This window comes from Molossus molossus, unplaced genomic scaffold (assembly GCF_014108415.1).
Source record: "Molossus molossus isolate mMolMol1 unplaced genomic scaffold, mMolMol1.p scaffold_m16_p_6, whole genome shotgun sequence".
Lineage (NCBI taxonomy): Eukaryota > Metazoa > Chordata > Mammalia > Chiroptera > Molossidae > Molossus > Molossus molossus.
Genome location: NW_023425399.1, coordinates 27,397,069 through 27,420,024, shown reverse-complemented (window position 1 = coordinate 27,420,024; position 22,956 = coordinate 27,397,069). Strand labels below are relative to the sequence as shown.

Genomic DNA, 22,956 nt, shown 5'->3' with positions numbered 1-22,956 from the left:
AAATGATAGCAGTTGTTTTCATGCATTTTTGTACTTCATTTTATCCTTTTTGTAGCCTTTTTTATTATTCATTTAACAGCAAATAAGTGAGGATCTGCTATACTAAAATAAAATTATCTTTTTAAATCAGAAAAGCAAGTCATATTTAAAGATTTCTAAACTTTATTTGCAAGTCATTAATACCATTTTGAAAATGTAATCATGATGTAAGGAGTATTTCTTTCTGATGATCCTAGTTTCTTACTTTTAATTCTTCAAAGGGTAAGTTTGGATTTAACAAGTCATTTATAAGTTTATCAGGATATTAATGGATTCGGCTTCTCTAAAATTACCCAGGCCCATTTTTTAATATAACTTAAGTTCTCCAGCACCTTCCTAAGGGGCTCTTCCTGTTCTCATGCAGAGAGATCCCTCCAGTCACAGCCAGACTCATCAGAATCATTGGAGGAACACAGCTTAGATCCAAACTAGACACCCACTACCAACTACAATCTTACACAACATTTTAGTATAAAATCTGCTGTCACCCGGCTGGTGTGGCTCACTGGTTGAACATTGACCCATGCACCAAGAGGTTGCTGGTTCGATTCCCAGTCAGGGCACACGCCCAGGTTGTGGGCCAAATCCCCAGTGTGGGGCATGCAGGAGGCGGCCAATCGATGTTCTCTCTCATCGATGTTTCTGTCTCCCTCTCTCCCTCTCCCTTCCTTTCTCCCTCTGTCTAAAATCAATAAAGAAAAAAAAAATCTGCTGCTCATGACAGGGCTATGAATAGATCACTACTGGAACACAAAAGAAGGACATCTTACCTTACTAGGAGTGACCCTATTTTATAATAAAGCATATAATATTCTAATTTATGTTTGTTACTTATCTCTCTCCCCAGAAATCTTTGTCTATTTTATTTGCTGTGTCCTAAACACCCAAAACTGAACAGTGCCTGGCACAATATTGCTACTCAGAAATGTTTGTTGGGTAAATGAAAGTATGGTGTTCCTAGTAAGAAGTCATTAGTTACACATAGAACTGAAAAATCAAGAAGTAGCAACACAAGAAAGGTATATTGAGAGATATGGAAGTAGATATTCAAAATAGTGAGCTAAAGGGGGAAAATTGTTATCTCTGGGTAAGAAAGGTGAAGACTGCCGATTTTTGTTGTTACTAACCCTGTAGAATTAACTACATATAACATTGAAATATGTGCATATATAATTTTGATAAAATTTAAAACTAAGAATAGAAGGAAAATATTGAGTTACCTGATAGATATTATAAGGTCTTGAGCCAAGATAATGACAGTAGGGCTAGAGAATGTGTTATGGATGGTTGTGAGAAATAATTGGGAGGTGAAAATGAACAAAATTTGGTGACTGGGCATTAAGGACAAGAAAAGGATGAGCTTAGAATATTTTCTGGACTTCTGGCTTAGCAGCTGGATGAATAGCAAGCTCTTCACAGAGGTAGAAAATGGATGGCCAAGTTGGGGTGAAAGGATGAAAGTTTGTTTCACACTTAGGAGAACTGAGTTCCCTGTGTAACAGTCAAGATGTTTAGTACAGCCCTGGCCGGTTTGGCTCAGCGGTTAGAGCGTCGACCTGCGGTCCTGAGAGACCCGGGTTCGGTTCCCGCTAAGGGCACGTACCTCGGTTGCAGTTTGTCCCCGGCCCTGGTCGGTCGTGCGGGTGGCAGCCACTCGATGTGTCCCTTTCACATCGATGTTTCTCTCTCTCTCTCTCTCTCTTCCTCTCTCTCCCTCCCACTCTACCTGAACAAAAAAATGGAAAAATGTCCTCGGGTGAGGATAAAAAAAAAAAAAAAAAAGATGTTTAGTACATATATAAATAGGTCTAAAGTGTATGAGATGTCTGGTCTGAAAATAGAGTCATTTAATAATAGGTGGAAGCTGAAGCCAAGAGTGTCCCCTGGAGAGAATGTGTATAGTGAAATAAAATGGGACCAGGACAGAATCCTAGGGAAACATTAATATTTTAGAAGAGCCGATAGCCCTGACCAGGTAGTTCAGGTGGTTGAAATGTCATCCCATATGCCAAGGTTGCAGGTTTGATCCCCAGTCAGGGCACATACAAGAAGCAACCAATGAATGAATAAATAAGTCAACGTCTGTCTGTCTGTCTGTCAATCTCTCGCTCTCTCTCAAATTAATTTTTTTTTTTAAAGAACCCTTAAAAGAGACTAGGAAGGGGTAGCAGGAGAAAGAAGAAAATCATGAGAGAGGTGCTCCACAAGTTAGGTTTCAGTGGATTGAATCCGTTGTGTCACCTGCTCCCAGGAAGGTCTAGTAAGAAGAATTAAAAAGTTCCCACATAGTTGACTTTCTAGCAACATAGGTTTTAACTGCGTGGGTCCACTTGTATGCAGATATTTTTCAATAAATACTGTAAATGTATTTTCTGTCATTTTCTTAATAACATTTTCTGTTCTCTAGCTTTATTATAGGAATACAGTATGTAATACATATAGAATATAAAATATATGTTAATCGACTGTTTATGTTATCAGTAAGGCTTCTGGTCAGTAGTAGGCTATTAGTAGTTAAGTTTTGGGGGAGTCAAAAGTTATATGTCGCCCTGGCCAGTTTGGCTCAGCGGTTAGAGCATCAGCCCACAGACCAAAGAATCGTGGGTTGGATTCCAGTCAAGGGCATGTACCTCAGTTGTGGTTGGGTCCCCAGCCCTGGTCAGGGTCGTGCGGGAGGCAACCAATCGATGTCTGTCACTCTCTCTCTCTCTTTCCCTCCCATTCTCCCTCCCACTCTATCTGAAGATAAATGGGAACATATCCTCAGGTGAAGATTAAAAAAAAAAATTTATATGTGGATTTTCAGTTGTGCAGGGGATAGTCACTTCTAACCCCTGCGTTGTTCAAGGGTCAGCTGTACATTTAACAATTAGATTTACCTCCATAATCTTAGAAAAGTTTTGGTAGCATGGGTACAGGGGTGATAAAAGAAAGGTGGGCTATAATGGGGCAAAGCTTGAGCAGCAGGTGAAAATGGATATAAGAAATATAACTTCTTTGAAGGATCTTGGCTGAGAAAAGATTGGTAGGGGGCATTTTGCTCTAGAATCAAGGAATTATCTTGGTGTTTGATTTTTTTTTAAGATAGAGGTTTATAATACACATACTACATTTATAAATATAATACTAAGGAGAATGAGCTAGTTGTATAGTTGTGGAAGTTTTGTGAGAAAAAGTGAACCATGGAGGTGAGAAGAGACACACCCAGAAGTGATAGTGGTATTAGTCCTAAGCAGAATACCTTCCTAAGGAAGAGGTGATGGTGATTGCAGAAAACAGGACATAATGTGGATTTGGGGGGCTGGGAGTGAAAGCACTGCGTGCATGATAACCTCTTTCTCTGTGAAGTACTAGAAAGTGGTGGGGAAGGATAAAGTTTGAGGAGTGGCAAGAGTTTGAAATAGAAGCTTAGAACACTGAGCTTGAATATGTAGAATTAGAGAACAATGTGGGGGTTTAGTTGAGAATGGAGACCACAGATTTATAGTGGCCATAAACTACATGGTTTTATCATTTTCTTTAGTACTGTTCAGCACTGCTAATCATGTCCTCTTAGATGGTATTTAGGAATGAATATTTATTATACACTTAATAAGTGTCAGACCCTGTGCTGTGCACTGCAGTTAAATAAGTAATTTTATTATCTGTATTTTACAGAAGTTAAATAATTTCCCTACAACCACACATACAAAAATTAGTTATGAGTTGGGACTCAGATTTAGTCTGACCCCAGAGCATGTCCTCTTGATCACTTAAAAAATAAAAATAAATGGTATATTCCAGGCTTCATTTCAAATTAACCATTTCAGATTTTCTTTTTTTTTTTTTATCCTCACCTGAGGACATTTTTTCATTTTTTGTTCAGATAGAGTACGAGGGGGAGAGAGAGAGAGAAAAACATCGACATGAAGGGACACATTGAGTGGCTGCCACCCGCACGACCCAACCAGGGCCGGGGACAAACTGCAACTGAGGTACGTGCCCTTAGCAGGAACCGAACCCAGGACTCTCTAGTCCGCAGGCCAACGCTCTAACCACTGAGCCAAACCAACCAGGGCCCATTTCAGATTTTCATAAGCTTTCTCCAAAGACAGATTTGCATATTGAGGCTATTCTAAAACCGTTATTTTAATTTTGAGCCTAGAATTTTTAAGTGAAGACTATACTTATTTTACTTTGTTGTTGTTGTTGTTAATCCTACCCAAGGATATTTTTCCATTGATTTTTAGAGAGAGTGGAAGTGGGGAGAAGGCGAGGGAAAGAGAGAGCGAGACATCGATGTGAGACCCACATTGATTGGTTGCCTTCCACATGTGCCCCAATCGGCAGTCGAACCCAAAACCCTTCAGTGCACATGCTGATACTCTTATCATGGAGCCACACCAGCCAGGGCTATTTTACTTGTTTTGTTTTGTTTTTTTATCCTCACTCGAGGGCATTTCTCCATTTTTTTGTTCAGATAGAGTGGGAGGGAGAGAGAGAAACATCGATGTGAAAGGGATACATCGAGTGGTTGCCACCCGCACCACCCAACCAGGGCTGGGGGCAAACTGCAACCGAGGCACATATCCTTAGCAGGAACCAAACCCGCGTCTCTCTGGACCACAGGCCAACGTTCCAACCACTGAGCCAAACTGGCCAGGGCCTATTTTACTATTCTTTTTAAAAAATGACTAACGAGCTACTTAAGAAAAAGGAAATGTAAAATATTATTCTCAATTCTCATTTTTCACTAGTTAAGTTACAATCTGTATTGCTAGTATGTTTCCTGGAATGAATAGCAAAAAGATACTTGCGTTTAATAAATAGCAAATGAAAAATAAAATTGTGCAATCTAAAATATCAGGTAATTAGTGGAACTTAGAGTATGAAGGTATAATTAAAAGGGTGATGGTAATTTAAGTAGGACTTCCTAGAAGAGATGAATTTTTGAGCCATGGATTGAAGAAAAAGATAAGCACAAAGTGATCCTTGCTGTGGCTGGAAATAATGATGTTTTGGGAAAATATGTAGATCCAAAGAGTCAAAAAAGCAAAATAAACATATAAATAAGCCTCATTTTAATGAACTCTAATGAAGTTTATTTTATTCCTTTACATGAAAAGCTCTGTACACTTCTCTCAGTAAAACAGACAAAAACTAAGGGTGTAGATTATTTGAACTACATAATTAATAAGTTTGACCTAATTAAGATAAATTTATAGTTTTAAAATTATATATTAGACAAGAAACACTGAAAATCAATGATGTAAGTTTTCCTTTCTTGGAGCTTAAAAAAAAAAGCAGCCCTGGCTGGTTTTGCTCAGTGGTTAGAGCATCGGCCTGCGGTCCAGAGAGACTTGGGTTTGGTTCCAGCTAAGGGCACGTACCTCGGTTTCAGTTTGTCCCAGGCCCTGGTTGGGTCATGCGGGAGGCAGCCACTCGATGTGTCCCTTTCACGTCGATGTTTCTCTCTTCCTCTCTCTCCTTCCCATTCTATCTGAACAAAAAATGGGAAAATGCCCTTGGGTGAGGATTAAAAAATAAAAAATAAAAAAAATCAGCCCTTGTCAGTTTGGCTCAGCAGTTAGAGTGTCGGCCCAAGGACCAAAGAGTCGCGGGTTTGATTCTGATCAAGGGCACCTACTTCGGTTGCAGTTCAGTCCCCGACCCTGGTTGGGGTCGTGCGGGAGGCAACCAATTGTTGTTTCTCTCTCACATTGGTATTTCTCTCTCTATTTATCTGTACCCCTCCCTCCCACTCCATCTGAAAATAAATGGAAAAATATCCTCGGGTAAGAATTAAAAAAAAAAAAAAAAGCCAATTAAACCCAAAAGAAAGTAGAAGGAAGAAAATTAAAAAGCTAAGCAGAGAAATCAATGAAATAGAAAACAAATGTATAATAAAATCATTGAAACTAAAATATGATTCTTTGGAAACATTAACAGAATTGATGAATCTCTAGAAAGGCTAATCAGGATAAAGAGAGAAAAGGTAAATTACTAATGTCAGAAATGAAAAAGGGAACATTACCTTAAATCCTACAAATATTAAAAGATCATAAAGGATATTATGAACAACTTAATGCCACAAAGTTTGAAATTTTAGTTGAATTAGACATTTTCTTAGAAAAATATAGTATATCGAAACTAACATAAGAAATGGTATTTATGAAAAGTCTACAACTAACATACTCAACAGTGAAAGACTAAAAGTTTTCCCTGTAAGATTAGGCATAAGAGAAAGATGCCAGTTTTCACCACTGCTATTCAACATTGTGCTAGAAGTTCTAGGTAAAGCAGTTAGGCAAGAAAAAGAAATAGAAGACATTCAATTGTAAAGAAAGAAGTAAAACTATCTCTATACAGACAGTTCCATAGAATTCACACACAAAAAAAACTACTAGAACTAATAAACAAATTAAGCAAACTTTTAGGGCACAAAATCAACACAAAAAATCAGTTGTGTTTCTATAAACCGACAAGGAACAATCTGTAAAGGAAACAATTCCATTTACAATAGCATCCAAGAGAATAAAATTCCTAGGAATAAATTTAACCAAGGAGATGAAAGATGTGTACACTAAAAACTATAAAACATTGCTGAAAGAAGTTAAAGAAGACCTAAATAAATGAAAAGATAGCCTATATTCATAGATCAGAAGACAATATTATTAAGATGACAGTACTTCTCAAAGCAATCTAGATTTGATGCAGTCCCTATCAAAATTCCAATAGCCTTGCTCTGGCAGGGTGGCTCAGTTGGTTGGAGCATTGTCCCATAAACACACACACACACACACACACACACACACAAAAGTTGCATCTCTAACAAAAAATAAATTAATTCACGAAAAAAAAGAAAAATGGTTGCAGGTTTGAATCTTGGTCAGGGTACATACCTGGTCGTGACCCATACAGGAGGCAACAAATCAATGTTTCTCTCTGTTTTTCTTTCCCTTCCTCTCTCTAAAATCAATAAACATATCCTGGGGTGAGGATTTTTTAAAAATCCCATCCTGGCTGGTTTGGCTCAGTGGTTAGAACGTTGCCAGTGGACCAGAGTCCCAGGTTTGACTCCAGCCAAGACCACGTATCCCTGGCCCTGATTGGGGTCGTGTGGGTGGCAACCAATTGATGTGTCTCTCTCACATCAATGTTTCTCTCTCTCTCTCTCTCTCTCTCTCTCTTCCTCCCTCCCTCTCATTCTATCAGAAGATAAATGGAAAAATATCCTCGGATGAGGATTTAAAAAAAATAAAATCCCAGTAGCCTTTTATGCAAAAGGGGAAAAACTGATCCTCAATTTATTTGCTGCTTCAAGGAACCCTGAATAGCCAATGCAGTATTGAAAAAGAAAAACTCACACTTCCCAATTTCAAAACTTCCTACAATAATCCAAATATTGTGATCCTGGCATAAGAATAGACATATAAACTAATAAAATAGAATTGAGAGTCCAGAAACAAACCCAAACATCTGTGGCAAATTGACTTTCAATAAAGGTGCCAAAACCATTCAATGGGGAAAGAATAGTCTCTTCAACAAACAGCAGAACAACTGAATAATACTTGTGAAAGAATGAAGTTGAACCCCTACCTCACATCCTATATAAAATTTAACTCAAAAATAGATCAACAACCTAAATATAAAATCTAAGACTATAAAATTCTTGGAAGAAAATGGGTAAATCTTCATGACCTTGGACTGGCAGTGGATCCTTTGATTTGACACCAAAAGCCCAAGCAACAAAAGAAAAAAATAGATAAATTAGACTTGTAAAAATTTAAAGCATTTGTGCATCAAAGAACGTTATGCCCTGGCCAGTTTGGCTCAGCAGTAGAGCATCAGCCCACGAAGCAATGAGTCGCAGGTTCAATTCCGGCCAGGGTTATGTATGTCAGTTGCAGTTAATCCTCGGCCCTGGTCGAGGTCGTGCAGGAGGAAGCCAATCGATGTGTTCCTCTCACATTGATGTTTCTCTCTCTCTCTCCCTTCCACTCTATCTGAAGATAAATAGAAAAATATCCTCAGGTGAGGATTTAAAAAAAACACATTATCAAGAAAGTAAAAATGCAACCTACAGAATGGGGCAGAAATATTTGCAAATCATGTATCGATAAAGAATTAATATCCAGAATATATTTTTAAAACTTACAGCTCAACACCAAAAAGACAACTGAATTAAAAATAGGCAAAAGAGATTTTGGCAGCTGCTTTTGGTTGGGAACCATCCTGAACCTAAGGCAGGAAGACAGTGGCTGCAAAGAAGACGAAAAAGTCGTTGGAGTCTGTCAACTCTAGGCTCCAACTGGTTATGAAAAGTAGAAAGTACATGCTGGGGTATAAGTAGACTCTGAAGATGATCAGACAAAGCAAAGCGAAACTGGCCATTCTCGCCAACCACTGTCCAGCCTTGAGGAAATTTGAAATAGAGTGTCATGTTGGCCAAAACTAGTGTCCATCACTACAGTGGCAATAGTATTAAATTGGGCACAGCATGTAGAAAATACTACAGAGTATGCACACCAGCTGTCATTGACCTAGGTGATTCTGATATCAGTAGAACAACAGACTGGTGAAAAGTAAATCATATGAAATTTTTCTTTAATAAAACTGGCCAGAGTTGGATTTTTAAAAAATTGGCCAAAAAAAAAAAAAGAGCCATTTTTCCAAAGAAGATATACAGGGTGGGGTAAAAGTAGGTTTATAGTTGTTCTTATGGAAGATAATACAATAATTAATAAATAACAATACAAGAGTAGCCCTGGCTGGTTTGGCTCAGGGATTAGAGCATTGGCCCTCAGACCAAAGGATAGTTGGTTTGATTCCTGGTCAAGGGCACATACCTGCGTTGCAGGCTCAATCCCCAGCCCTAGTCAGGGTCATGTGGGAGGCAACCAATCGATGTATCGCTTCCACATCGATGCTTCTCTCTCTCCCCCCTCCCTCCCTTCCACTCTATCTAAAAAACTGAAATAATGATACAAGAATAAACTGTGTTTTTCATACTCACAACTGTAAACCTACTTTTGTCCCACCCTGTACAAATGGCCAACAAACACATGAAAAGATGTTCAACATTATTAGTCATTAAGGAAATGCAAATTAAAACCACAGTGAGATACCACTTCATACTTACTAAGGTGCTATAATATAATATGGAAAATTACAAGTGTTGGTGAGGATGTGGGGAAATAAAAATCCACATATGTTGCTGGTGGGAGTGTAAAATGATGCAGCCGCTGTGGAAAAAGAGTTCAGTGGTTCCTCAGGAAGTTAAACAGAATTACTATATGACCCAAAAATTTTGCTTCTAGGTGAATACCCAAAACAAATGAAGAGAGATATCTACACAGAAATGTATACAGAAATACTTACTAGCAGCATTATTTATAATAGTCCAAAGATGTATATGACTTAAATATCCATCAACAGATGAATGGATAAACAAATTGTAGCATACATTCAGCCATAAAAAGGAGTGAAGAACTGGTACATACTACAATTAGGATGAGCATCAAAAACATTATGCTAAATGAAAAGCCATATTGTATGATTTCATATATACACACACACACACACATATTCCATAATATATTATATTACCCATAATAGGCAAGGCTATAGAGACAGAAAACAATTTAGAGGTTATCAGTAGATGGGAGAAGAGACTAGGATGTGACTACTTAACGAGACCACATGTGTTTTGGAGGGTGATGAAAAAGTTTTGAAACTAGAGAGCTGGTAGTTGCACAACATTGTGACCACTCTAAACACCACTGAATTATACAATTTAAAATGGTTAATTATATGTTATGTGAATACAAATTTAAAAAATAAAATTTTTTATTAAAAATAAAATAACTGCCCTGGCTGGTTTGGCTCAGCAGTTTGAGCGTTGGCTGGTGGACTGAAAGGCCTCAGGTTCAATTCCTGGGTTGCAGGCTCGATCCCCAGCCCCAGTCGGGGCATGAGGGAGGCAACCAATCGATGTATCTCTTGACTCTCTCACATTGATGTTTCTCTCTCTCCTTCCCTCCCTTTCACTTTATCTAAAAATCAATGGAAAAATATCTTTGGGTGAGGATTAACAAAAAAAAATTAAAGGAATAAAAAAACTGCCTCAACAAGAAATAGAAAATATTAATAATTATATACCTAGTAAGAAATTGAATGTGCTATAAAGCATTCCACAGAGACTGTAAGCCAGGCAACTTCACCAGTGAATCCCTTCAAATATTTAAGAAAAAAATACCACTCTTAAATGACTCTTCCAGAGAATAGAAGAAATACTTCTCAATTCATATAATGAGGACACATTTTGATTAAAAGTGCAAAGCTACCCTGGCCAGTTTGGCTCAGTGGTTAGAACATGGGCCTGTGGTCCAGAGAGACCTGGGTTCAGTTCCCGCTAAGGGCACATACCTCTGTTGCAGTTTGTCCCAGGCCCTGGTTGGGTTGTGTGAGAGGCAGCCACTCGATATGTCTCTTTCACGGCGATGTTTCTCTCTCTCTCCCCCTCTCTCTCCCTCCCACTCTATCTGAACAAAAAATGGTGACGATTAAAAAAAAAGTATGCAAAGCTCACAAGGACATTGCAAGAAAGGAAAATATAGACTTATGTCTCTCATGAACAAAATATTAGTGTAAATCAAATTCAGGGATATGCAAAAAAGATAGTACAGCCCTGGCCGGTTTTGCTCAGTGGTTAGAGCATCAGCCCGCAAACCGGAGAGACCCAGGTTTGGTTCCCACTAAGGGCACGTACCTCGGTTGCAGTTTGTCCCCACCCTGGTTGGGGTCATGTAGGTGGCAACCAGTTGATGTGTCTCTCTCACATCGATGTGTCTCTCTCCTCCCTCTCTCCCTCCCGCTCTATCTGAAGATAAATGCAAAAAATGTCCTCGGGTGAGGATAAAAAAAAAAAAGATAGTACATTACAACCAAGTGGGCTTTATTCCAGGAGTGAAGGTATCAATACAATAGACCACAATAACAGTAAAAGGTCGGGGGGGGGTGTATGGAAACAAAGCATTTGATAAAAACTAGTACCTATTCATGATTTTTTTTTTTTAATAAAAAACTAGGATACAAAGAAACTTTGTTTATTTAAATCAAGGTTATGTACAAAAAGTCTAGAGAAGACATACTTAATAGTGATGTATTGATAGGGACATTCAATATCACCACTTTTATTTAACATTGTATTAGAGGTCCTAGCCAATGCAGAAAAAGAAGAGAATAAAAGAAGTGAAATGAAATAAAAAATAAATAAAATATATTATAAGGCCAGAGTTTAAACTGTCATTATTTATAGACAAAATGATTGTATATATTAAAAATCAACAAGATTCTACAGGTAAACTATTTTAAAATAAGTTGTTAGATACAGGATCAATATACAAAATTGTTTTTTCTATATAGTAGCAACAAAGAATTAGAAAATGAAAAAAATATATTATTTATAGTAAATCAAAAATTACCAAATACCTAGGAATAAATCTAATGAAAAATGTATAAGTGTTCTATCTAGAAATGTATAAAGAAATTAGGATCAGGGCGGGGTGGGATCTGGAAGAAGGTGTCGGGGGCGGGGGTAGAGGAGAAACATCTGTAACAAAAATAAATTAATAAAAATTGCAAAAATAAAGAAATTAAGATCTAATAAATAGGTTCATAGATTGGAAACTCAGTCTTGCAAAGATGTTACTTCTTACCCAATTGATCTATAAATTCCATACAATCTCAGTCAAAATCACAACAGGTTTTTTGTGAAAATTGACAAACTCATGAAATTAATATGGAAATGCAGAGAACCAAGAATAGCCAAGACATAGTTAAGAACAAAGCTTGAGGACTTATACTACTGGATCCCAAGTCTTGTTACAGAGCTCTAGTACTTCAAACAGAGTGCTATTCATCTAGCACCCAGATCTTGCTTGCTTTTTTTTTTTAATCCTCACCCAAGGATATTTTTCCATTCATCTTCAGATAGAGTGGGAGGGAGGAGGAGAGAGAGAGAGAGAGACATTGACATGAGATAGACACATCCTCTGGTTGACTCCCAAATGACCCTGACCAGGGCCAGGGACCCACAACCGAGGTACCTGCCCTTGGCTGGAATCAAACCCATGACTCTTTGGTCCATGGGCTGACACTACCCGCTGAGCAAAACTGGCCAGGGCCAGATCTTGCTTTTTTTTTTTTTTTTATCCTCACCCGAGGATATTTTTCCAGTTTTTGTACAGGTAGAGTGGGAAGGAGAGAGAGGAAGGGAGAGAGAGAGAGAGAAACATCGATGTGAAGGGACACATCGAGTGGCTGCCACCCGCACGACCAACCAGGGCCGGGGACAAACTGCAACTGAAGTACGTGCCCTTAGCGGGAACTGAACCCGGGTCTCTCCGGACCACAGGCCGACGCTCTAACCGCTGAGCCAAACTGGCCAGGGCTCTTGCTTTTTTTTTAATCCTCACCCGAGGACATTTTTTTTCCATTTTTTGTTCAAATAGAGTGGGAGGGAGAGAGAGAGAGAGAGAAACATTGACGTGAAAGGGACACATCGAGTGGCTGCCACCCGCATGACTAACCAGGGCCAGGGACAAACTGCAACCGAGGTACGTACCCCTAGCGGGAACTGAACCCAGGTCTCTCTGGACCGCAGGCCGACGCTCTAACCGCTGAGCCAAACCAGCCAGGGCCAGATCTTGCTTTCTAAATACTATTCTCTAGTAAAGGGAACCAAAGTTCTTTGGAAGAAGTGGTTAATTCTACAACTGGGGCATGGAAAATACAAGATGAGTCTGGAACATCTTTCAGTGCCAGTAAGCAAGGAAATGCATGGGAAAGGATGAAGGCATGTTAAAGATACAGAAGCCAACCTGATGGAACTCCTAATGGCCAAACCTAAATAAATTTGAGCAACAAAGTGATCATATTGCCTGGCCAGTATGGCTCAGTTGGCTGAGCGTCATCTCAGTGCACCAAGAGATTTCAGGTTTGATTCCCAGTCAGGGCATATGCCAGGGTTGCAGGCTCAGTCCCCAGTGGGGGTGTGCAGGAGGCAGGCGATTGATGTTTCATCTATGTTTCTCTCTCTCTCCCCCTCTCCCTTCCTATTTCTCTAAAATCACTAAAAACTTATTTTAAAAATACTAACAATGATCATATTGAATTCTAACCCATAGACTAAAACAAATATCCATGAGTTCATACTGATATAAATAAATGAGGAAGAAGGGTCATCTGTTCTTTACAGAATTCTAGTTAATAGATGTACAAGGAATTAGGAAACTACAAAACCACCACCAGGGGAACACGACAGTAATTGTTGCCAGCAAGATGGGTGCTAAAACAGTGGTCAAAAGCTTGAGAACAAATAGGATATTTGCATAGTTTCAACATCTCTCCCCCAAGATGATCAGTTACAAAGGAGAAAATAGTAACTACAGTGGAGAGACCCAGTAGACACTTCCATAACCAAGCGATCATGGTTAATATGTCAAAATCTTGAAAGAAAAGGAAAAACAGGACCCTGTCACAGATTGGGGAGAGGCTAAGGAGACAAAACTAGATGCAAGGTGGGACTTTAGATTGGATCATAGAACAGGAAAAGGACATTAATGAAAAACCGGTGAAGTTCAAATAAAGTCTGTTGTTTTTACTATATCAATATTAATATATCAATGTTCATATACTTGTTTTGATCATTGTACTATGGTTGTGTAATATGGCATTGGAAAAGCTGGGAGAAAAGTATATGTGAACTCTATTTTTGCAACTTTTCTGTAAATCTAAAATTATTTCAAAATACAAGTTTTTAAAAAACCAGTGTGATATTGTCAGAAGGTGCATCAGTTTCCCAGGGCTGCTGTAACCAAGTACCACAAACTGGGTGGCTTAAAACAACAACAGTTTAATCTCACTGTTCTAGGAGTTCAAAATCAAGGTGTCAGCAGGGCCTTGCTCCCTCTGAAGGCTCTAGGGCAGGATCCTTCCTTGCCTCTTCCTAGTTCCTGGTGGTTAACAGCAATTCTTGATATTCTTTGGCTTGTAGCTGCATCACTTCAATGTCTGTCTCTGTCTTCACCTGGCTTTCTTCCCTGTGTCTGTATTTCCTCTCCTCTTCTAAGGACATCAGTCCAATATGAGCTCATTTTAACTAAATAATCTGCAAAGACTATTTTCAAATAAGGTTATATTCTAAAGTTCCAGTTAGATATAATTTTTAAGAGGATACTATACTGTTTAATCTAGTACACAAGTACAGGCAAATAGACCAATAGAATGAAAACTCTAGAAACACACTCACATATTATGTCTGACGTACAACAGATGTGCCACTGCAATGCAGTGGGAAAAGAAGGGTTTTGTAATAAATGAGTCCAATGAAAATCTGCATGTGGATGAAAAGAATCTTGACCTCTACCTCAAATCATACATAAAGACTAATTTCAGATTATATATACTTAAATGTAATAGATGAAATAACATTGTTTTTACAGTACTCACAAGAGAATATCTTCATGATCTGGGGATAGGCAAAGATTTCTTTAATTGGACACAAAAAGAACTGACATTATTAAGACGAGTTGATAAACTGGACTTAATTTAAAACAAAAACTTTTGTTCGTCAAAAGATACCATTAAGAGAATGAAAAGGTAAGAGCCACAGAGTAGAAAATAATTGCAGTACATAAACCGAAGACTCACATCAAAATATATAAGGAACTCCTACAAATCAATACAAAAAAGGAAGACAACTCATTTTTTTAAATGGGCAAAAAACTCAAATAGGCATTTCATAAAAGAAGATGTCCAATTGGGAATACGATATGAAAGAGTTCTACACACCATTTGAGAAATGCAAATTAAAACCAAAATGAGATACTACTAAACACCCACCAGATTGGCTTAAACTGACCTTATGAAGTCTTGCAAAGATGTGGAACAACTAGAATTCTCATGCATTACCCATAGGAGTAGAAATCAGTATAAGCACTTTGGACCAGCAGTTCTACTCCTAGTTATATACTCAACAGAAATGAGTCTATATGTCCAGTAAAAGACATGTAGAAGAATTTGTGTAGCGGCTTTATTCATAGTAGCCCCAAACTGGAAGTAATCTAAATATTTGTCAACAGATGGATAAATATTTATAATGTTCATACAATGGGACACTATATGTCAGTCAAAAAGAGAATTACTGCAACATGGATAAATTTCAAAAGTAATTGTTGACTGAAAGAAGCCAGTGGAAAAGAGTATATTCCAAATGATCCATTCATGTGAAGTTCAAAAACAAGCATAGTTAATCTACAATGATAGAAATCAGAATGAGTGGGTACCTCTTAGGGGTGGATATTGATTGGGAAAAGTCATTTAAGGGGTGCTGGAAATGTTGTATATCTTCATCGAGGTGATAGTTCCACGTGTGTGTGTGTGTGTGTGTATTGTAATATTTAGCTGAATTCTTAAGGTTTTTGTACATTATTAGATATATATTTTACTTAAAATGTGAAATTAAGAAAAATGTGATATATTAAATATTGAAACAAGTGGACTGTCATCAATATAAAAAGAATTGAGGCTTCGTTAAAATAATTGTATTGAGAGTTTGTTTAATGAGATTTTACTTGAACTTACATTCGGATAACATTTTAAGGTTCACTGGTCATTTTCTCATGAAATGGTAAAAGATATGTCATTTGGGTGTATTCCAGGATAAAGATTCTGGATTTTAAACCATAAATTATATAAACTGATACCAAAATTAGCAGTTTCCTTATTATTTTCAAATTGTTGTCTTGGAAATCTTATTATCACATTGTTCATTTGTCTTTTAGGCTAAGACATCAAGCACACAAAGAATTTTATGCCTACAAACAGGTGAGAAATTTACTTTAGGTTGATTTGATTGTGTTTTTTTATCCCCCAAAAATGAGAACTCATATTTTCACTCATTTTAAATGAGGACTTGTATTCCTGTTAGCATTTTACTAGTCAGTTTGCAGTACATAATAGATTATTTAAGTACTCTTCTTTCTAATTTTTTGAAGTTATAGAACGTTCATATGATACAATAATATAATTTAACAGGGAACTTAGGCTAACATTTTGCTAAAGAGAAGTGCTAGTGCTTATAATTCTTAAAGATTATATTAAATAGGATCTCATTAAATAATTTTTTTTACCTCCTTCGTTAAAGACATACCGGTTCCTCAGATGAACAGCTCTATTCAGTGATCTCGTCTCCTCCCCCCCCCTTTTTTTTTTTATCCTCACCCGAGGACATTTTTCCATTTTTTTTGTTGTTGTTGTTCAGATAGAGTGGGAGGGAGAGAGAGGAACAGAGAGAGAGAGAGAAACATCGACGTGAAAGGAACACATCGAGCGGCTGCCACCCATACAACCGACCAGGGCCGGGGACAAACTACAACCGAGGTACGCACCCTTAGCGGGAACCGAACCCAGGTCTCTCAGGACCGCAGGCCGACGCTCTAACTGCTGAGCCAAACCGGCCAGGGCTCGTCTCCTTCCCTTTTGTACTTTAAGTGTTAGCTTATGTCACACCACTAGAAGTCTACTTGGATCATCACTGGTAACCCTACCCCTTTATACTATCCCTTTACTGATTTATTCTTTAAAATAATAAACTTAGCTTTACTTGAAGGCAAGTAAAATTTGTTTTTTTCCATGTGTCATCCATTAATATTTTATCACTGACACCCAACAGTGGGCCTTACTTTTCTTTTGGACCAAAGCATTATTTTGTTGTTCTTAGCTTTTTTGGTGGGAAGAAGGACAAGCTTTAGCTTATTTAGGTCTTTAACCTTGCTGACATGATGTTACAGAACTGGCTCCCCATTTTAGGATTGCATATCTTTTTGTCCATCTTCTGCCTGTGTGTCTTTGAAATCCAAGCTCCCTGGCGAGTTCCTTAGATGTCTACACTGATGTCATAGGTAATCCCCATACTCTTCTGCATAGGTTTCGTGTGGGATTCATACATGGAATGGAATGTTTTATTTTTTTTTTTTTTAATTTTTTTTCTTCTTTATTGATTTTAGAGAGAGGGGAAGGGAGAGGGAGAGAGAGATGGAGAAATCGATGAGAGAGAATATTGATCGGCTGCCTCCTGCGTGCCCCCCACTGGGGACCTGGCCCACAACCTGGGCATGTGCCCTGACTGGAAATCGAACTGGCGGCCTCTTGGTGCACAGGTTGACGCTCAACCACTGAGCCACACCAGCTGGGCAGTTTAAGCATCACCTGAGGACACTTTTCCATTTTTTGTTCAGGTAGAGTGGGAGGGGGAGAGAGGAAGAGAGAGAGAAACATCGATGTGAAAGGGACACATCGAGTGGCTGCCACCCGCACGACCAACCAGGGCCGGGGACAAACTGCAACCGAGGTACATGCCCTTAGCGGGAACCGAACCCGGGTCTCTCGGGACCGCAGGCCGACGCTCTAACCGCTGAGCCAAACCGGCCAGGGCGGAATGGAATGTTTTAGTTTTCTAAATAAATGAATCTTTTTGTCTCAGTTCTATCATGATCTTTTTTTTTTTTTTTTAATCCTCACCCGAGGACATTTTTGCATTTATCTTCAGATTGAGTGAGAGGGAGAGAGGGAGGAAGAGAGAGAGAGAGAGAAACATCAATGTGAGAGAGACACATCAAGTGCTTGCCACCCAAACAACCCCAACCGGGGATAGGGACAAACTGCAACTGAGGTACTGCCCTTAGCAGGAACCAAACCCAGGACTCTCTGGTCCGCGGGCAGTTGCTTTAACTGCTGAGCAAAACCAGCCAGGGCCTATCATGATCTTGACAACCTATTTGTATGTTAAAAAAGCTAACTAAAGCCCTAGCCGGTTTTGCTCAGTGGTTAGAGCGTCGGCCCGTGGTCCAGAGAGACCTGGGTTTGGTTCCTGCTAAGAGCACGTACCTTGGTTGCAGTTTGTCCTGGCCCTGGGGTCATGCAGGAGGCAGCCACTTCTCTTTACCGCAGGCCGACGATCCAACCGCTGAGCCAAACCGGCCAGGGCAGGAGGCAGCCACTTGATGTGTCCCTTTCACATCGATGTTTCTCTCTCTCTTTTCCTCTCTCTCCCTCCCACTCTACCTGAACAAAAATGGAAAAATGTCCTCAGGTAAGGATTTAAAAAAAAAAAAAAAGCTAACTAAAAAGTATACTTGGCCTTGCTGGTCATTTAAAAGGTGAAATTGACTGAGAGAATTAATAAAGTCCTTAAAAAATACTGAATTTTAGTCCAGCCGGTGTGGCTCAGTGGTTGAGCGTCGACCCATGTACCAAGAGGTCACCGGTTCAATTCCCGGTCGGGACACATGCCCAGGTTGTGGGCCCGATCTTCATTGAGGGGCACACAGGAGGCAGCCAATCGATGTTCTCTCTCATCGATGTCTCTATCTCTTCCTCACTTCCTCTATCTCTAAAATCAATAAAGGAAGAAAAAAAATCTTGGGAAAGAAAAATACTGAATTTGAAATTTAATACATCCCTGAAAATATGATTTGCCCTCAAAACTATTTTTGGTTCAGGAATATAAGATACCCAAAATAGAGATTTTTCCCAAATTTCACTTGCCTGTTTTTTCATTTGAAGATGATATATAATTCTAATAAGTTAAGTTTATTCTCAGAAATTTTCAATTTAATCATTTGCCCTCTTATCACTTGGCATTCTTTTTAACTGATATCTAGTCACTAGAAAGTCAGATTAAGGATGGCACCTGGGTGAATTTTAAGCCTATTTATATACTTCTAGATAGAGCTAAAGTTTTCTGAAGATAGTGATGTATATAATATAATAATGAGCAAAACTTTAAAATTAAGATTGATCTTTTTTTTTTATCCTCACCCAAGGATACTTTTCCATTTATCTTCAGATAAAGTTGTGGGGGGGGGGAGCAATGATGTGAGAGCAACACATCGACTGGTTGCCTCCCACACAGCCCAACCAGGGCCAGGGAGGAACTGCAACCAAGGTCTGTGCCCTTGACCGGAATCAAACCTGCAACTCATTGGTCCACGGGCTGATGCTCTAACCACTGAGTAATACCAGCCAGAGCTGATCTTTTTCATCTTTTATAAATTACTAATCAGTCAGTCCAATCAGCCAGTGCTGTGATTTACTGAACCATAAGGCAGTCAGACTTACTTATTTTCCTCCTGTGTTTGCACTTAGTCCAGATGGGCATATGTTAATGTCTTTTGCCAAATTTTAATCTGTTGTGAAAGAGATTTTAAAATTGCTTTCCAGAAGAATATTGCATCATTGCTCAAGTTCAAAGAATGTTGATAAAATGTTCTGTCTCAAACTGTAAAAGAAATTCTCTTCAATATTGAATGAGAGGAAATAAGTTATATACACAAAAGAAAAATATTTGAAAGTATAAAGAAATTTTTTAAATTACAGATTTAAATGGGCTTAAAAACATACTTTTTGTCTTACAGGTTATATTAAAAGAGAAAGTAAAAGAACTGAATTTACATGAGGTAAGTTGTCTTACAAGTATTTTGATCTTCTCTTGAGCTGTTTTCTAATATAGTGGTATGCTATAGTATGCTTAAACAACTTTACTTACAGAAGTTTTAAAAATTTGGTGTATTTTGATCATTTTAATAGAATATTTGAGGATGAGGTCACATAAAAATTGTGTGAAGACTTCTAAATTTTATTTATTTATTATTTTTATTATTACAAGTATTATTTTAATCCTCCCCCAAGGGTCTTTTTCCATTTATCTTCAGATAGAGTGAGAGGGTGGCAGGGAGGGAGAGAAAGAGAGGAGACAAACATTGAGAGAGAGAAGTATCAATATGAGAGAGATGCATCAATCGGTTGCCTCCTGCATGAGGCTGACCCGGGCCAGGGTTGAAGCGCAACCAAGGTACATGCCCTTGGCTGGAATCGAACCTGTGACTCTTTGGTCCACAGGCCAATGCTCTAACTGCTGAGCCAAACCGGCCAGGGCTGCTTTTTTTTTACAGGGCACTGCAGAAGCTCATCTTTCCTTTCCTCTCTAACCTAATTGTTTTATCAGTTCTCTTACTGTTACTCTGAGAAGGACATGTAATGATCACATGGAGGAGGAGAAAAGAGGAATAAGATTAGGGGAAGTTGGTCAAACGATGATAGTTTTTCATACAATGTTCTTGATTTTAAAGAAGGAAAATAAGTTAACATTAAATTTAAAAATAATTTTTAAATTACTGAATGCATAAAACATGTCAGACACTGTAGTAAATCATAGAGAAACAAAGAAGCATAAAATACTTACTATTTTCTGCTCTAAGAGCCTTATAGAGGAGCCTATAAATGAGAAAGTCATAGACTGTGCAGAAGGGCGCTATCTGTTACCTGGTATATACAATGAGAGGCCCTTGAGGTCCAGTATTGCAGGATTATGTAGCTTCTTCTTGGCTTTTACTCCCATAAAGGATCAAACTCGAGACCTGGGTATGAGCCCTGAGCAGGAATCGAATCCACAACCCTTTGGTGCATGGAACAATGCTCCAACCAACTGAGCCACATCAGCCAGGGTGAGGGATATTGTATTTTGATAAATATATCAACCTTGCTGACTCAGATGCCCAGACACTACCACCACCCCCAGCTTCCTGCACAGTTGGCTCTACAGTCATGACTATTTATATCATTTTTTGTTTTTTCGTTTTTTCTACCAGTCTAGGAGTCAAGCAACACTTATAATAAGTGTAGCTAAGGGGTGATATATGCATATTCAGACATGAGAATATGTTGTCTTTCTATAAAGAAAAGAAAAATATCCTCGCCCTGGCCGGTTAGGCTCAGTCGTTAGAGCATCGGCCTGTGGACCAGAGAGTCCCGGGTTTGGTTCCCCCAAGGGTGCGTACCTCGGTTGCGGTTTGTCCCCGACCCGGTTGGGGTTGTGTGGGTGGCAACCAGTCAATGTGTCTCTCTCACATCGATGTTTCTCTCTATATATTCTCCCTCTCTCCCTTCTGCTCTATCTAAAGATAAATGCAAAATAAGAAAAATATCCTCTCTCAAAACCCACAGTTTCTCCTTTTTATCTTTTCTTCCTCCATCTTTTAACAGAGACATGGACATAAAGGAAATCTCTAAAGGAAACGTGTTTCATTTTTTTCACTACCTTAAGAAAATTTTTTTTTTCTTTTTTGCATACTACTATCTGTATTGGTATGTATCATAGTATAGTTGTAATAAGACTGTACATGCTCTTTTGTATTGCACTTTTTTCATTTAGAAAAAAAAGAAACAACATGTTTCTAGTCATAACCATGCAAGTGGGATAAAAATGGCATCTACTGGATCTTGGGGTCAAGAGAAACAGGTGCCATGGAAGCTGTGACACATTGGGGCATGCAGGTTCTGTGTAAAGGAGTTGCTAGCACTCAGTTCTGGTTCATTGTTGCCATGTGGGGAAAATAGGCCAGTTGTTGCCAGATCTGAGTTTTTTCAAGTGAAGCCTGAGAGTCTTGGCATTAGTCTGTGATCTGTTTGCCATTTGCATTTATTCTTTGATTTGTTCACCACAATGTCTCCAGCTCTGGTTATGGTGAGTGGTTGCTTTCTCCATTAAATTCCTATTGCACCTTTATAAAAAATCAAATGGCCATATTTTTGTGAATCTGTTTCTGGATTCTCTTATTCTGTTCCATTGATTTATGTGTCTGTCTCTTTAGTCTTGATTACTGTGGTTTTATAGTAAGTCTTAAAATCAAGTAGTATAATTCCTTCAACTTTATTTTTCTTTTATTCTATATGTTTTAGCTAGTCTAGTTCCTTTGCTCTTCCATGTAAATGTTAGCATCAGCTTGCCTATATTCTAAAAAAACAAAACAAAAAAATCCTGCTGGGATTTTGGTTAATATTACATTAAATCTATAAATCACTTGGGGGAAAATTGGCATCTTTACCATGTCAAATCTTTCAGTTTGTAAACATAATTCAAATTCATCTTTTCATTTATCTCTTTATTTGGAGTTCTGTTGTTAGGTTCATACATATTTAGGAATTTTATGTCTTCTTGGTGAATTGACTCTTTATCAAAATAAAATATCCCATCTGGTTGGTGTGGCTCAGTGGTTGAGCGTCGACCCATGTACCAGGAGGTCGCCGGTTTGATTCCCGGTCAGGACACATGCCCAGGTTGTGGGCCCAATCCCTGGTGGGGGCATGCAGGAGGCAGCCAATCAGTGTTTTCTCTCATCAATGTTTCTGTCTCTCTCTCCCTCTCACTTCCTCTCTCTCTGAAATCAATAAAGGAAAAAAAAAATTATATGAGTGTCTGTTATCTCAGCACACATCATACATAAAAAAACAAAAACAAAATATAATATCCCTCGTCCTGGCTGGTGTGACTCAGTTGGTTGGAGCATCATATCGTGCACCAAAATGTTGTGGGTTCAATGTCTGGTCAGGGCACATACCCACGTCTCAGATTTGATCCTTGGTCGGGTCACATATGGGAGGCAACTGATCGATGTTTCTCTTTCACACTGATATTTCTCTCTCTCTCTCTCTCTCTTTCTCTCTCTCCCTCTCCCTTCCTCTCTCTCTAGAATCAATGAGAAACATATCCTCAGATGAGGATTTAAAAAAAAGTAATATCCCTCTTCATCTCTAATAATTGTTTTTGCTTTGAAATTTTGTCCGATATTAATATAGCTATTCTAGCTTCTTTTTAAAAAAAATATGTTTTTATTGATTCTTTAGAGAGAGAGGAAGGGAGAGATAGAAACATCTATGTGGAAGCTGAACATCAATCAGCTGCCTCCTGCACGCGCCCCCCCCCCCTCCAACCCACTCCCCACTGGGGATCAAGCACACAACCCAGCCATGTGCCCTGACCGGGAATCAAACCGGGACCTCTCAGTTCATGGGATGATGCTCAATCCACTGAGC

At 38.7% G+C, this 22,956-nt stretch overlaps 1 protein-coding gene across 2 annotated transcripts in view; it reads left to right on the top strand.

The window, feature by feature from the left end:
- RNF24 (ring finger protein 24) overlaps positions 1 to 22,956 on the top strand; it is a 54,808-nt gene that overhangs the window by 23,846 nt on the left and 8,006 nt on the right. For both annotated transcript variants that reach the window (XM_036244306.1, XM_036244307.1), the window contains 2 exons: positions 15,867 to 15,909; positions 19,500 to 19,541. In XM_036244306.1, coding sequence (XP_036100199.1) covers positions 15,867 to 15,909; positions 19,500 to 19,541 — 85 coding nt within the window. The remainder of the gene's footprint in view (positions 1 to 15,866; positions 15,910 to 19,499; positions 19,542 to 22,956) is intronic.